This window comes from Melopsittacus undulatus, chromosome 3 (assembly GCF_012275295.1).
Source record: "Melopsittacus undulatus isolate bMelUnd1 chromosome 3, bMelUnd1.mat.Z, whole genome shotgun sequence".
NCBI lineage: Eukaryota > Metazoa > Chordata > Aves > Psittaciformes > Psittaculidae > Melopsittacus > Melopsittacus undulatus.
The window spans coordinates 97,596,292-97,612,455 of NC_047529.1; the positions used below are offsets into that span (position 1 = coordinate 97,596,292).

The 16,164-nt window shown below is 40.5% G+C and overlaps 1 protein-coding gene across 1 annotated transcript in view; it reads right to left on the reverse strand.

Moving 5' to 3' along the window:
- The window catches only part of RMDN2 (regulator of microtubule dynamics 2), a 46,424-nt gene extending 38,032 nt beyond the window's left edge, over window positions 1–8,392 (reverse strand). Inside the window, exons 1-3 of the mRNA XM_005141012.3 lie at window positions 8,190–8,392; window positions 7,195–7,661; window positions 387–579 (exon numbers count right to left, since the gene is read on the reverse strand). Coding sequence (XP_005141069.2) covers window positions 387–579; window positions 7,195–7,649 — 648 coding nt within the window. The 5' untranslated portion in view covers window positions 7,650–7,661; window positions 8,190–8,392. The remainder of the gene's footprint in view (window positions 1–386; window positions 580–7,194; window positions 7,662–8,189) is intronic.
- Between the last annotated feature and the right edge of the window lie 7,772 nt (window positions 8,393–16,164).

A 16,164-nucleotide genomic window follows, 5' to 3' on the forward strand; every position in this document is an offset into this window, starting at 1 on the left:
GTATAAGCAGACTACAGGCTCGTGGTCTGATTTCTTGAGAACATTAGGTCAGGTTAGTACTTAATTCCACAGGACTTTCTCACACAGACTCTTTTAAAACCAGCTGAAATAAATATCATTACTTTGTCACATCCAAGTACACATACATAAAAAAAAGCCTCAAAATTATTGAGCCTGGATGGGATATAAAACAAAAATTCTCTGCCCACCCAACATGAATATTTACACCACCTTGAAATATTTCTTTTTTACCACATTTTAAAAATAATCATGAAATTTCATGATACATTCCTGTGTTCATTTTAATGCTTGTATAAAGGAAGTTCTCAAAAGCAGTACAAAGCATAAGTTAACAGCAATGTAATATTAAGTTTAGCCATTAATACCTTGTAATCTTTCTCAAGCAGCAGTCTGAAGCCCTCCTTTTTGTCATCCTCTGAACCCTTATGCAAATTGTCAACCTGCTGTAAAAAATTAAACAACTCTTCGTCTTCTGATTTCGCAATGGCATCAGGTGATTTCTTACATCCCTTTTCTTCCTCAGAGTCTCCTTCAGTATCAGTATGAGCTGTAAGATAACTAAAATCACAGAAAATAACCATCTAAACTAAAATAACCATCTAAACTAACCGTCTAACTAAAAATATCTGTAAGGCATTTTTCAATTCAAATACAAAGATTTCAGAGCACAATTTCTTCCACTTGGCCAACCTTAAAGTTGTTCTTATTAATGGTATCAAGCTTATTAGTATTATTACTAAACCTTTACCTTCAAAGGGACAGCACAATCGTATTCCTAACTTAACAGGCAAGTTATGTTTAACACTGTCCTGCTGCCTAATAATGAATTTAAAAAAATGCAGATGCATATTAGAAACACATGTATCCTTGTGTTTCAAACACAGAATGCTTTAAATCATTAATGTGTATTAAGACATGGTCTGTAGCCCTGATTAGGTCTTTTGAACTCTTTACCTCAATTTCCCTATTTTTTGAAATAGGAATGGGCTTACTCCAAACGAAACCATAAGTGCTATAATAATCATTTACACAATGTTTTGTTACACACTTTTAAGATCTAAGTAGAAGCAATAACATCACTGTTCTCTCTTCCTTTATTTCTTTTGAACTTGGAAGGTCAGAATATCTGAAACTGTGAAAGAGCTTATATTAATTCATTATGCTTAGTGCACAATTACTCAGCACAAGGCAGTCAAGGTCAAAGAAATATTTACAAAAGCCATAAATATCATGCAGAGATAAGCAGGTGGCCTTACTGTCCAAAGTGCTGAGCATACCTTAAGGTCCTCTAATTTCATAGAGAAGCAGCTGAATGGCATTATATTTTTAAAAGTAGCTTTTTTTGCTTGTGCTCTAAAAATGAACAGAAAAGTCTAATCTTATCCAAGTCCTCTTTTGAAAATACTGTTCTGATGAGAAATAATAATGTAAAAGTATTAGCTGCCAAGTTCAGAGATTTTTAAAATGATGGCTATGAGCAGAAAAAACATGAGCTAGTCACATGAAGCAATTGAGTAACTGAACCAAGCCATGACAGTCAAAATATATAAAATCTTTTCTTTTTCTTTCCCAGAAAAATAACCAGTTCAGAATGTTTGCAATATAAATGGAGGTTAATACGCATATGGCTTTTAAATATTCTGGTTTTAATACATTGCATTTGAAAGTGACCAGAACTAAACCACAAGCAGATACACATACAGCCTGTAAATGAAGAGCTCATCAAGCCACAGAAATGCTAGAGATGGCATGACAGATTTGCTGCAAAATTAACCCAGTAGTATGGGAAAGGAGTCAAAAATACATTTGGATAAAACAACACATACATAAACCATATGTACGTGTTCAAACTGAGAAACAACATGGAGCAGAGATGGAGAGCTTCAGAGATTCACACAGATTTTATATAATCTTGATGATACTGAAGTTGATTACACATCCTATCCTGCAGATCCTTTATTTGTAAATCACTAAACATTTATTTTGGTTTTCTGAAGCATCTTTAAAAACACGGCATCTTGTTCTTCCACAGTTACTTTGAAGTGGGTGCAGAGCAACATCATAGATAGGCTGCGTTTCTCAGAGCACTAACTTGACCAAAAGGTAGGGTCACCAAAAGGGATTTGGTGGGAGGGAGCAGACTTTTAGCTCCAACACATAATCCTATGATGTGAAATATGTTTTGAAAGCACCTTTCCTCACATGGTTTGGATGCTCCACCCCCTCAACCTCTGCAATTACTGACCTAAAATAAGGGCATTACATAATATAAAACAGCAATAACTAAGCAGCAAAGGCAATTTCAAATTCCCCACTGCAACTATAACACTCCTTTAGCCACAGGACTTTGGGCACTGCATCAACAAATGCTACCTACACAGGCAGACATGAAAGTAAGGAATCACTGTTTGGAAGTCAATGTTGATGTTGTTATCTTTATCTCTGCTGCATAATCATCTGCCAAAAATTTCTATGATCACTACTGTCCCAATGTTAGGAAGCAGACAAAACTGGTTTTTAGAAAACATTACTCTCCCAGCAAAAATATAAAGGCCAATATATATACTGGGCTGACAGCCAAGTCTTTCACTCTAAACAAGCCCAGCAGAGAGTTTCATCAGCAAACTGTCATGGCCAAACACTTTAATTCGTTACATCACATAAGCTATACAAGAATATTCACTGAGACACTCAAATGGAAAAAGTATGAAGTAGGCCACTATCTAACTGATGATAGAATTTAAGAGGAGCTAATGATAGAATACCATGGAAGAATAATCTTTTAAGACCAGGCCTTAGTGCATTAAACCTTTCCTCATTTCACCTCTCCTACAGAAACATGATCTTCAGGCCATGTCTGTGATACGAAAGAGCAGAGAGGACAGGTCATTTCTTTCCCACTTCCTCTCACCCCCACCATCCTGGAAAATTCTGTCCTACCTCATCTCTCTCTGCTTTATGAATCCTCAAAGAATTTTAATGTGGAGCACATCATCTTAAGCCCTAATGAGAATGCAATAACTTTCAATTTACTTATTGAGTGTGTGCTTTAAAGAAGGCAAAACAATACCTATAAAACAATCTGTGGGCAGTGAATACACAAGAGTGAATAATTTCTTTTCATTTTAAGGCAATGCCAGTTATTCCTGGGGTCTCACACAAACCATACAACCCTTGTGCCTGCTGACATGCATGAGTTACACCAAGTGGCAGAAGTTTCTAAACAACCAAGAAAGAATGCCATTCTCAAACAAAGGGAAGAAAATTATTAAAATCTTCTCCACGTCTGGTTTGCAGTGAATATCCAGATAACATCCAAGGGAGCACAAATAATTGCTAGTGCTCAAGATAGCACATGCTAGTTACCCCTGGGATGCATCAGCATTCCTTTATGCTTTTCCTTTCTCTCCTCAGAAAAATCACTTTATAGTGCCTTCAGGGGGTCCTCTCTTCCTTGTCTCTTCTTCTTTGGCTCCAGAGCTGACATTGCTGCCTCCCAGCATTTCCCACAGGAAAAGCACCAAGATGTCAGCCAAGAGCTTCAGGACTGACTTGTGATGAGTTCCTACTACCTCACTAGTTACGCATCACACACCCCAGGCAAACTCCTACATTGCTCAGGGGTCATGGAAGTAAAGGGACACTAAGGTAATTTAATTAAGTATAAAACATTAAATATCACTTCAACCATTTTGGCAAATCAGGCATAAAGAATGTATTTCTGCTTTGTTTCTGGTGACATTCGTTTTCTTACTAGCTTTCTGTTTGATCCTTATCATAGCTGAAGTGTTTTAAGCATGAAAACAACATGTTAAGAATGCAATACAGACTTTAAAAAAATAACAGCTAGGATTTGTCCTAACAACTTGGGTGAGCTGCTCTTTACCAACTTGAACTGAAGTCAGTTTTATTAGAAGATAGGAAGTCCCTCCAACTACTTAAGGACAAAATAAGAGTGCAATAAGAGTGTAACAGATATTTTAATATAAAGCTACAATAAGAAGAGCTTGATAATCGGCTTCAACAAAACAGCTAGCAGGCTTACACTTCTCATTCTAGAAAAGCATGTTATGAAAAACAATTCTATATTAAAAATATTATAAATAAACAAAACCAGAGCTAACACAAACAGAAGTGGGGATTCTTTTTAATAAAGTTTAGAAACTCCAAGAATCTAAGGGCTGATGATAGTAATCTAAAAAGAGAAATTCATAGAAAACAAGGAGAGTCATTACTGTTTGGTTTACAAATATTTCATATAACACTGACATCTGCAATTTTACCTTGTATTTTCCTGCAAGAGGTTTTATCGGATGATAAGCAGAAAAAATAAGTATTTGCATGTGATAAACACACTGACCAATACTTGAGAAAATGGAAGAACCTAAAAAAATGTCTAGTCAGTGCCAACTCACTTTCACCTTTATTAATAATAGATTTTCTTTAAAAAAGAAAAACAGTGGTGAGAATGTGAGGAGTAATGACCAACCATCAACACTCTGTTGGATCACAAAGGACTGCTCAAAGTTCAAAGAACAAATGGAAACTGTGCTGGAGACTCTCCACTCTGTGGTTAAGCAGTTAGGTAAATCCAGGCACCTAGTACTCGACTAAAAAACCTTTGAGCTACATGGTATAAATTTGCTCTGCTGGTTCAAAAACCATGTTACATTGCCTGTAAATTGGCAGACACTGGGCCTAGTCAGGTATCATCTGTTCACAACACTTGAGCTTTTAGACAGACCAAACACCATCTGTTGTTTCCCTGACAACTTTACAAAAGTTTACACAAACACCATCTCATCCACTCCTGCTAATTCGGTAAAAAGACGATTATATGCCTCAGACTGATCTGGACCAGATTTGCACTGTATGATCCAGCAGAGTGTGTATCCATCAGCAATGATAAGTAGCCTTCGAAGAAAAGTCTGTCAAACCAGACCTGGGGGGATGGGGGAAATAGCACATAGCATTAAAAGCTTTTCTGGAAGAATTTACAAATTAGAAACCAATGTAATCTTGCAGCACAAGTCTACACAACTCTAAAGATCACTCTATCTGTCAATTCTCAGCATGTACCCACTTGTCAGTTAAAACCAAAAGTGCTTAACACAAGCAAAAACTTATTTGTGTTGTGCACAGACAACTAAATGCATTATTGTGTGTGGAACTCACCACAGAACATTATAAAACAATGCATATGATGTAATGCCTACAGCACATGAAGCAGTGGTGCACATTAACTGGAAAAAAAACATGTGTTGTTATTGCGTCTCACAGCAAACTCTCACAGAACTTGTACCACTGTCATTAAAGTTACAGAAGACCTCAGAAAAAGCTGTATATATTGCAACTGTACACACACTGGGATCAGCAACCTATTTCCATTTGCAAGGAAAACACTAAAACAAACCAACCCCCCCCAAAAAAACCACCACAAAATTACTTAAATGAAATTATATTTAAAGAAGTTATGCAAAATAAGCACAAGTACAAGGTGTTTGTAGGAAAAACACCTCTTTTGAAAAGGGATTAAAAAACAGCATTGGAAAAAGCACGTACTTAAATTACTAACACTATCTATAACCTTGAATTATCTTTCTTTCCTCTGACTGTACACAAATACTTGTTAGTGGAGGCCTTGCTTAAGGACACACTTGCACACTATAATCATTTGTATTGGATCATCCCATCAGCTGCTTCATCATACAGAAAAACCTGAACAGACAAGTTCCCTTGGCTAGCTCCCAAACAGCAAAGCATCTCTCCTGACCAGAAAACAGGATCTGCTCACCTGCTAGGTGTGGAATAGACCCTCTATTGAGTCAGTGAGCCTGATTATTCATAAACTGGTCCTTGTCTACATCCCCAAATCTCTTATGTATAAGATAAAGGCCTCTGCAAACCAACCAACGGATAAAGCAGTCTGAGAAAATAGAACGGAAATGCTTCTACACCATATGAAGGAGGAATGCCTTTTAATTCTCCTGCCAATACTCTATGCCTAAAATACAGAACTAGTTCATAATAGAACTGACAGGTCTCAAAATATGCTATCAAAATATAAGACTTGTGAAGCATGTGGGCTGGGATGTAACACAAGAAGTTCTGCCCACAGGAACTGAAAATAAATTTGGAGAAGCTCTTAAAGAATAAAATTCCATTAACTATATGGAGCATGTTACTAACTTCAGAATATTACAGTTAATTAATGTATCTTTAAAGAAAAAAGTGGCTTAAGATAGACAATTTATAGACATAATGCTGCCTACACAGGCATGTTAATACACTGAGGAGATGGCTCAAAAAACTAAGCTGCTATAAACATACCCTTATTAAATTGCATGTAAGTAGCTACTCTGATTATACCAAAACAAAGTTGCAATTACAGGAGAGTAATGTCATCACCATTTTTACATTACTAGTAGTCAGTATATTATGTAACAAATGAAAAGACAGAAATGTAGTCCCCCTCCTGGACTCCAAGTACATCTGATCCTTCAGCATGTTCCTCAACTCACATCAGGACACAAGATGCAATCAAAACTAGGAATTTCCCACTTTATTGAATCAGTACCTTAAATACCTCATGAATTCTTTTTAAGCTAGCAGAAAGTGTAATTCAACAGCAAATACATAAACATTCTGCCCTTTATACACATGTTGCATTTGGACATAGCTTTCACAGCATATAATAATTTCAGGCAGAACACTGTCATAACTCATCTGTAAGGCCCACAGAAGACAATTACTGCAAAAAGCACACAAGTGTTTGTATGATGTGAGCACACACGATCAGAGACAAGACTACTTTATTATTAGAATCACTTTTAAAATTACACCATTATTTTGAACTTTGCCTTCATTGCAGACCTATGTAGCAATACTGCAATATTGCACCCTTAAAAATCTGTATTAGGCCTGGCATTAAGCCAGCTTCAACCACAGTGCAGATTCAGAGGTGGTCACCCACAGTTTTTTCTGATCTAAAAATAACTAATCTGAACTTGTATTTCTCTAATCGGGGAAAAAAACAAAACAAAACAAAAAATGACAAAAAGTATATGTAAAACTTTCAAAGCACTCCTATTTACAATACAAATTTTCACACAGGTAATGATGCAATCTGCGCTGCACGTGTACTGTAGTGTGTACAAAATATTATTGACTCACCCTCCTTCACTTTCCGCCTCCTCAGAGCTGGTAGTTTCTGCTGCACCAGAAGCTGTCTCAGTTTTTCTTCGCTTTGTTGCTCTGTGCGATGGGCTTACTCTCTGAGCATCTCCCCTCCCCTGAAGCTCCTTACGAACAAGCTCTTCAAGCTTTGGAATAGCTTCTTTCAGAAATTTTACCTCTCTCTTCAGTTCGTCCACATTCACTAGCAAGTCATTCAATTTTTCTAGTATCTGCAGTTGCCTTCCATATAAAACCATTACCGCTCCTTGCTCATTCGGAGCTTCATTCTGCAAGCTGACAGAACTAAGCCTGTTACTTGCATTTAGGAGCGCAGGCATACACACAGCTGCACGGGGTTTTCGGATCTTACGGTACCAAATCACCATCAGGCTTATGCCAGCAGTCCCTGCCATTATGCCCAGCATTAGTCCTTTATTTTCGAAGTGAGACATTTCTGCACTCTCCTAAAATTGTGAGACAACAACAATAGGAGTTAAAGGTGTTTCTCCTACTCTACCCATCACCAAAGTGCAAGGCTGGAGCAACTGGCGCGCAATGCAGACACAAAGTTACACTACAACTCCAGCAGATTCCGCAGTAGAGAGGTGCAATGTGCTGCCACAGCAAACCGAGCTCGGTTACAGGTTTAGGGAGTTCGGGGGAGGGAGGAGCAGACTCTCCTGCACCAGCAAGTGCTGAGGACAGCAGCCTTCACTTTGAACCTTCCCGCATATCGGGGTTCTGTCGTTTAAACGTCAAAAACTCTTAGGACCGGATTTCCCGCAGCTGCACAGCGGCGGAAGCCCGGCTGCCAGGCCGTAGGGCTGTCAGGGCCCTCACCGCCCTTCCGAGGGGTGACCCACCGCCGCCCCAGCCCCACAGTGCCAAAGGGTCACCTCCCCGAGGGGACCGCCCTCCCCGCAGACCGCCGCGGCGCGGGTCCCGGTCGGCGGCAGCGCCGGCTCCGGGCCCAGCGCCGCCCCGTTACGTACCAGCGGGCAGGTCCGTGAGCAGCAGCGAGTCCAGCCGAAGCGCGGCGCCGCTCGGCCCCACAGCTCTCCCGCCGCGGCACAGGGGGCGGTGGCGGAGGGGCCGCCCCGCTGCGGTGGTACCCGGATCAAGGGGGACGGGACGGGCCGCGGCCGCAGCAGCCACAACCGGGCTAGCGGGCTGAGGAGACACTGAGCCGGGCAGGCCCTCCTAGCCCCAAGTGGGCGGGTCTGCGAGCTATGAGCCGGGGCGGGTCGCAGCTCTGGGAATCCCGCCAGGCGGTGCTTCAGACATGACTCGGACATTCTGCTCAGGTGTATGTGTTCCTGCTCATGTGTCTCCAGTCTGTCGACACTTGTTTCACTGATTTAAGCTTTGCTCCTTCTGGGCTTTAGAGAAATAGTATTTCCACAGCATTAGAGGAGAACTGAAGCTGCAAAATTAGGGAGAATCTCTGCCCGTTGTCAGGAAGAGCAGCAGTCTTCAGAGGTTCACTGCCCTAGCCATCTAAGGGCCCAAAGCTGATTTCACTAAAGTGCATTATAGACTGCCCAAAACCACGGAAGAACTTGGGTTAAACAGGGTGCAGGGAGTTGTTGCTCTTGCATCTCATCAGGAACATCACTTGTATCAGTGATGCTCACAAGACCTTCTTTCTCTTTTAGGACAGTATTTCTGAATCTGCCTCCAGTGCCTCCTGTTTCTAGTCTTCAGTGGAAGAAGGACCATCACAGACACACCCCTGTGTCCATTCATCTTCCTGAAGTCTTCTGGAAGGGTACCAGGATGCACAACATCCTTCCAGAATTTGGAAGCATTAAAACGCATGTTCTTTTGCATGAGGAGATCTCAAAGAAACCATGACAGAAACCACTGTATCTGTGCAATGAAAGAAACTGTTCAATAGTTGTAGTTTTCCTCAGCCGTATCACTTGGAAGCAAAGGAATACAATGTAGTTCTTAAAAAGCTACTTATTACCTTAACAAAGGGCACAAAGTGCTGTTAAAATAAAATAAGTACTTTAAACAGGTACCAGGAACTCAATAATTTTCAATCTTACTGCAGATTAGCAAATGTAATTCAGTCTAATGTTTATTTATCTTCAAACAAAGACTTAAAATAACTAAATCTGCTAACTAATTCTCCATTAAGAACCTCAGGATGAAACTAGCCTTACATGAGTCCAAACTATACCCTGACAGAAAGGCAGAGATTTGTTAAGATGGAAAAATTAATACTGTTTCAGTATTCAACAGTTTTTCTAGTTACAAAAATAAAGTACATGTTCATATGTTTGTAATTTGAGGATTTTAAACAGAAAGTGGAAATCTCTTCAAATTTATGGGAACTTAAATAAAATTATTTTAGAGAACAAATTTTGTCGTAAGTTGTCATAGTTTAAGCTCAGCCAGTAACTCAGAACAACACAGCTGTTAACTCACTCCCCCCTCGTCCTCCCCCCGCTCCTGGAGGGATGGGGAGGAGAATCAAAAGAAGGTAACTCCCACAGGTTGAGATAAGAGCAGTCCAGTAACTAAGGTATAACACAAACCACTACTGCTACCACCAGTAATAATAATGATAAGGGAAATAACAAGGGAAGAGAATACAACTGCTCACCACCCGCCGACTGATACCCAGCCTGACGGAGCAGTGATCTAACCCTTCCAGGTAACTGCCCCCAGTTCTACATCCTGGGCATGATGTGCTGTGGTATGGAATACCTCTTTGGCTAGTTTGAGCCAGGTGTCCTGTCTTTGCTTCCTCCTGGCTTCCCCTCCACCCTGGCAGAGCATGAGACTCAGAAAGGCCTTGGTCAGACTAAATATTACTAAGAAGCAATTAAAAACATTGGTGTTATCAACGCTGTTCCCAGACTGAAAGTCAAAACCACAGCACTGCACCACCTAAGGAGAAAAATTACTGCTACTGCTGAACCCAGAACATAAGTAATTGTTTTAATTTACTTAATCCATCAGTGGTTTAAAATGGAACAGGACTACATGAATCTCCATACTGATGGTATTTCAGATTTTCAGGAACAGTAATAAAAATCTGTTAGAGAATCTTTCTTTTTATTTTATCTTTTCAATACCATTTGCTAAAATCTTTCTATAAGCCAATTACAACAGGAAAGTATTTAAAAAAAGAATTAATCAGAGGGCAGACAGAGCACAAAGCTGAAACAAAAGATGACAGATGTAAAAACCTATGTGAGTTTTTTCCAAGATATTCCAAAATGGCTGTCTCAGTCTCCAGGCCTTAGACAAGTAGGCCTGTTTTCAAGAATAATGGCCCAGGAGAACTGCATCACAGCTGCCTGGATGCATAGCAACTGTGGAAATCATGTCACCTGTCTCATCCCAAACACCTTACTTGCTTTTCACCTGTGGCCATTTTATGCAGAGCAGTGTGGAAGTATAGAAGTTGTTATATGCATGTAGAAACTGGCCAGAACACAGCAGCTTTCCAAGCTGCAGAACTAAACATGAACTTACCTAGGTTTAACACAATTAAGTTGGTCTATGATTGACAAATGTTCTAAAAAACTGCAAGGAACTGTTTTTAGAAAAGTGCTGCTTTTCTGCATGTGGATGTTTTCTTAGTTCAAGAGACTTTGTGTACCTGAAGTCCTAAACAACATATAAGTCCAGACCACCACCTGTTATAAAATGGTTAGCCCTGTGTATTTTTAGTATTCTTAGTGTATTTTTAGCCTTACTTCTCAAGAAGACAAAGCTTACATTCCCAGTATGACCATGTGCTGTCCTTCTGTTAGGCAATACCACAACACTTTCTCCACCCAGTAGTTCCTGAACCTGTAGCTTAATTTTATGCAATTTTAACAGAAGAAAGATATCAAGGTACCAAAGTTCTGACAAGTTTTGTGAAGGTCAGCAGCTCCACGGTGGTAAGATCCTGTGAACATCCTGCCTCCCTCCACCCCTGGCCCCAGGCAGATGTTCAGGGGTGAGCTCAGCACAGCAAAGCTGCAACACTGGCACACCTGAAGGCACCAGCCTTCTTACAGCACTATTTGTGTGAAACCAGGCCACACCATTTAACTGGTCTTTTGGGAAATTTTGAAATTGGTCAGTAATTTTTGTATCATATTAGAAAAGTTAGATTATTGAGCAGCTCTGCTCAACGGATGTGAGAACCTTTACACTGTAAGTAACTGATGTGTGCTCTTTCCAGCCAAGAAGTGGCTTAATTTTCTGGTGGTTTTGTTTCTGTATGGAAGGGGTTCCATACAAAATTCTTTAGCTGTAAATTTTCTTTTCTAATATGCTGCTCTTTCTAAATTGCCCCTTCCCCCTCCTCCCCTTCTGCCCCTGGAGATTAATCTACTGCTTGCAGTGAATACAGAAACTTTTAATGTGTTAGTAACACTTCCTGCTTATTACTTCAGCAGTTGTGAATGTAAAATCAAATCTTGTTAATAAATCACCAGATATTGTGAAAGCTTAAATACCTTTGACCAGACTTGCAACCACCTGACAGAAAGCCTACTTTTCTGTAAAGTTGTATTGAATTATCCTGAATCATTTGCTATAAAATTAAACAAAATTATACTTTACCTGAAAGGGACAGGAAGCATTCACTGTCAAACTTACCAGTATTCTCTGCTGCTCTTGCCCTGAACAATCATCCAGCCCTTAATGAAAAAATAATAAATTGGAGTTAAAAGGAGATGGGTAATGCCATACTGATCTTTTCTGTTTTCTTCAAATGAAGATATACTGCTTAGCATAGCTCCCAGAGGAGATGTTATTGGAACTGCCACTGACTTTATGTCTGTGTGTGCAAGTGTAACTGTACTTCTGCATTCTCTCCAATATTTTTCAACATCTGGCCAACCTCAGTCAAACTCAACAGAAAAACTAACTTCCATCAAGTTTCTTTGAATTAGTTGATCTTTTTAAAGGAGAAAGCCCTGAATTATTGCCTCCACTACGGGGAATATTGCTCACCCCTTGTTTCACAGCTGAGAATCCACACAGGAGAAAAGCATTTTGTCAGAACAGGGAAAGCTAAAACAGAGCTTACATTTTATTGGATGAGAGGGAATTGAACTACAAGATATAAACTGATGGGAAAGCTGGCTTCATTAGTTCAACTGCACACACAATCATCTGTTTATTTATTTATTGTATTGATAGGATCCTGTGCTGCAATTTCAGCTAAGTACAAATGGTCACTGCTGACAGGGCATTTAAAAATCAAAACTAAAAAAATCATGTACATGCGGTTCCTACTTCTCTGGGTTTGTCTTCTTCTCACCGGGAAGCTCAAGGACATTATTAAGATATATTTATGCAAGCTATGTTAATTTTTTAGGCCTTGGTATATGAGTCAATTTCCTTGATGTAAGAGATGAGAGTTGGCAGCCCAAAAGAGTTTGTGTATGTTGTGTTGACAACTCAAGGCTACCTTAGACGCAATCCCACAGCATCTAAGGAGAAATCTGGCTGATTCCTTCACAAACACTGGGAGTGCCTGGGTATAGTTCAAAGGGGAAAAATATATTGATAGTCAGAAAAAAAACATAAGAGTGTGTTAATAAATGTAGCTTTTACATATTTTACATACATATGTGCATATCCCTTGGGAGTCTAAACTTAAAAAGTCAAACTTTTTATGAATCTGTGTGTGTACACATGCATTCCACACCACCCAATGTATTTTCTTCTATTTAATGATTTATTATATAATTATATAATAATAATTATTATACTTTTTTTCAGTTTCTGTATCAATATGCTATTTCAGAGCATATTAAAGTCTTTTAAAGATTTTCACCATTTCCATCTGCAAATGGCAGAGTGCCCCTTTCTGAGCTCCACAGATGTTCCCAAAGTACAAATTGTGCCCCAAGCCTGGCCCAGGTGGTGAAGCAAAGCGTGCCAAGCTAGGATGATTGGGAGATTTGCCTCTGAAATATGCACCTAGCCCAACCCAACCATTACTCTATACACATATATTTACACTAGAAGGTTTTGATGTAAGTTACACAATTATTCAGATAGGACAGGGCAGGAGGTCACCTCCACCTGGCAGTTACTGTGCATTTGCAAAGGGACTCCTTCTTCACGGTAGGGTTATTTTTGGACAATGACCTTTGATAAATGCAGGAAAAAGCATGAGGAAAGTTGGTGAAAATAGGAGAGTAAAGGGGAAGCAAAAAGAAACTCCTGATCAGTTACAGGATTTTTTGTATATAAAATAACAAGGCAGGATTTCTACTGCTTTGTTATTTTATACAGCAAAATGTTGGTACAGGGGTATTCAGGGGGACATACACCCATACACACGCCCACAAGTATATTTATACACACAGGATTTTAGCTTTGCAGATTGTTTCACATCCCCCGGTGTGCTTTTTCAGCAGGTGACAGGTCTGTTAAAGTAAAATGTAAATGTAGATGTTATTATTTTAATTGCTATTCGCACCCAGTCCGGGTGTTTTAGAAGCTTTTCCTCCAATTTTGAGATGCAGATTCCTGAAGACTAAAAAGTAAATATACCAGACAGTCTTTCTGAATTTTGGTGGGATGGGCTCACAAGCCTCTTGCTCATTTATAATTCTAATGCTGCTACCTTGTGGGAAAAGAAGGCTGCAGCAATTTCAATACAAAGCCCTCTTCTAAAAGAGGGTATTAACATCAATTGTCAATAATAGTGATGATGGCCTTTTAAATATTTGTATGGTTTTGTTGTGTTGACTTACTGGTTTTCTGATTTAGAAATATTTCACCCAGCCTGTGTTAGTGCGATTAAACCAGTTGGTTATATGGGGAATCATTATTCAGTGTAGTCCAGATTGAGACCTGGGCTTTCTGACTGCCTAGAACTTTGTATTTTAGCAGAAGTAACAAAATCTCTCCCAGGGCATTCTAGAGTATAAGCAGTACTGTTTGTGAAAGCAGTGAAAATGTTTCTTCTATTGCCACTTCTTATTGACTTGATACTTAGTTTCAAAAATCCAAATCTGATGAACAGCTAGAAAAGCAGCTCAGGCAACGTTACAATGTTCTCTTAAACAGATTTTTGACCAAAGTAGTTCTTTTAGAAGCATTTTCATTGGCATGTGCTTTTATATTCAGATTGAAATACCAGTTGTTTTTGAGAACAGAGCTAAGATTCCAGCCTTAAGAGGAAATTGTACTAAGAATTGAAACATGGTTTTCTGTTTTCTTGTTTTACAGTTTTCAAATACACATGGAAATACAGGTTTGCATGTCAACAAGCATGTAAAGTACTATTGCATATGGATATAATCCACTTTCACAAGTTACTAGACAGTTTTTCAAGATCACCCATGCTCATAAAGGAAGTACTTCGTGTTTTTCCCAATAGCTTTGGATTGGGAAAGTGGGATTTAAGCAAGTGAAACACCTAGGAAAGTCAAAACCAGAAACGGAAGAGCTTGCCTCAGAACCAGCAAAATGAAAACAATGTCAAAGCAATTTTATTAAATTGTTTTCATTTCAGTGGGATTGTGTCTGTCACTTTTAAAATTGAGTGGGGGTGTAAAGGTTGTTTTGGTCTTACATTTATTTCAAAGGCAAGAAAACAATTTACAGAAGTATGATAATAGCAAAAAATGGTCAGTCTTCCACATGCAAACCAATCCTTTATGACATTTCCATTAAAAAAAAAAAATAGAATGCTTTAAAGGAGTCTGTAGATCTGCATTCCTCACACAATGGAAAATCCTAGAGTACGAATTCTGAAGTAAGAAGTAAATCTAGCACTACACTGAACAAGTCTGATATACATCAGGAGTTACTCTAAAGTGACAACAGTGTGTGAGGCAGCAGTGATGTAGATCAGACAGCAATTTAACTATTTTGCATTGGATCATATTCCAAAAATACAGAAATAATGCTAAAAAAAATTGCTTATTTTGTAATTTACTGCAGTGTTCTCCCAAATGAGGGCGTGAATAGAATTTCCAAATGTTCAGAAAACATGTAGATGAGGCCCTCAGTGACATGGTTTAGTGGTGGAATTGGCAGTCCTGGGATAATGGTTGGACTTGATGGTCTTAAAGGTCTTTTCCAACCTACCTGATGCTATGACTGTGCCATACATACTGTTGGCGCTTCCAGTGCAGGAGGAATACGGAGCCCTCCATCCTTCCCCAGGTGCCTGAGTCGCCCCACACACACCACAGGCTCTCGGAAACGCTCTGCGGCCGAGCAAGCCCTACACGCACTGACACGGCCGCCAAGCCGCCTGGAAGCGGCGCGGTCAGTTGACACCTGAGGTAAACCCGCTCCCTCCTCCCCTCGCCGGCCCTGAGGACACCGGCGCTCCTCAGCGGCCCCGCTTGGTGGCGCACGAGTGCCGCCGCGCAGCTGCGGCCGGGCAGGGGAAGCGGCAGAGCGGGGGGGGCGGGCGCGCTCCCTCAGCGAGGCCGCGGCCGGCAGGGGGTGCCCGCAGCCCCGCTGTGCTGCTGCCGTGCGAAGGGTGTCCGTTCTGCTGAGGGCCAGGGCGGCCGGTCATGACCCTGGAAACCAGCCTGTTTGTACGGAAGGAAGAGTCCACACACGGTGCGTTTCGGGGGTGGACAGCAACGCCACATGCCTGGAGTTCCTGCACTCCAGGGATGATCACGAATCCTCACCCCAGTCTCCTCGTGTGAGACCCTTGGTTACACCCAACGGGACTGGGCTGGGATACCCATCTGTCATGTCTTGTGTCCTGCTGCAGGTCCAGCTGTGAAGGGCAGGGAGGGATGGGGTCAGTAGCCACTGGTCACTTTGGGAGTACCATGGGTGAATCTAGGAGCCTGGCTTAAGAAACAAACTGGCCTTAAGAGACTGAGATATGAACAAACATGAAGACAGGCTGAGAAAGTTGGGGCTGTTCAGGCTGGAGAAGAGAAGGCTGCATGGAGACCTCATAGCAGCCTTCCAGTATCTGAAGGGGGCCTACAGAGATGCTGGTGAGGGACTCTTCATTAGGGA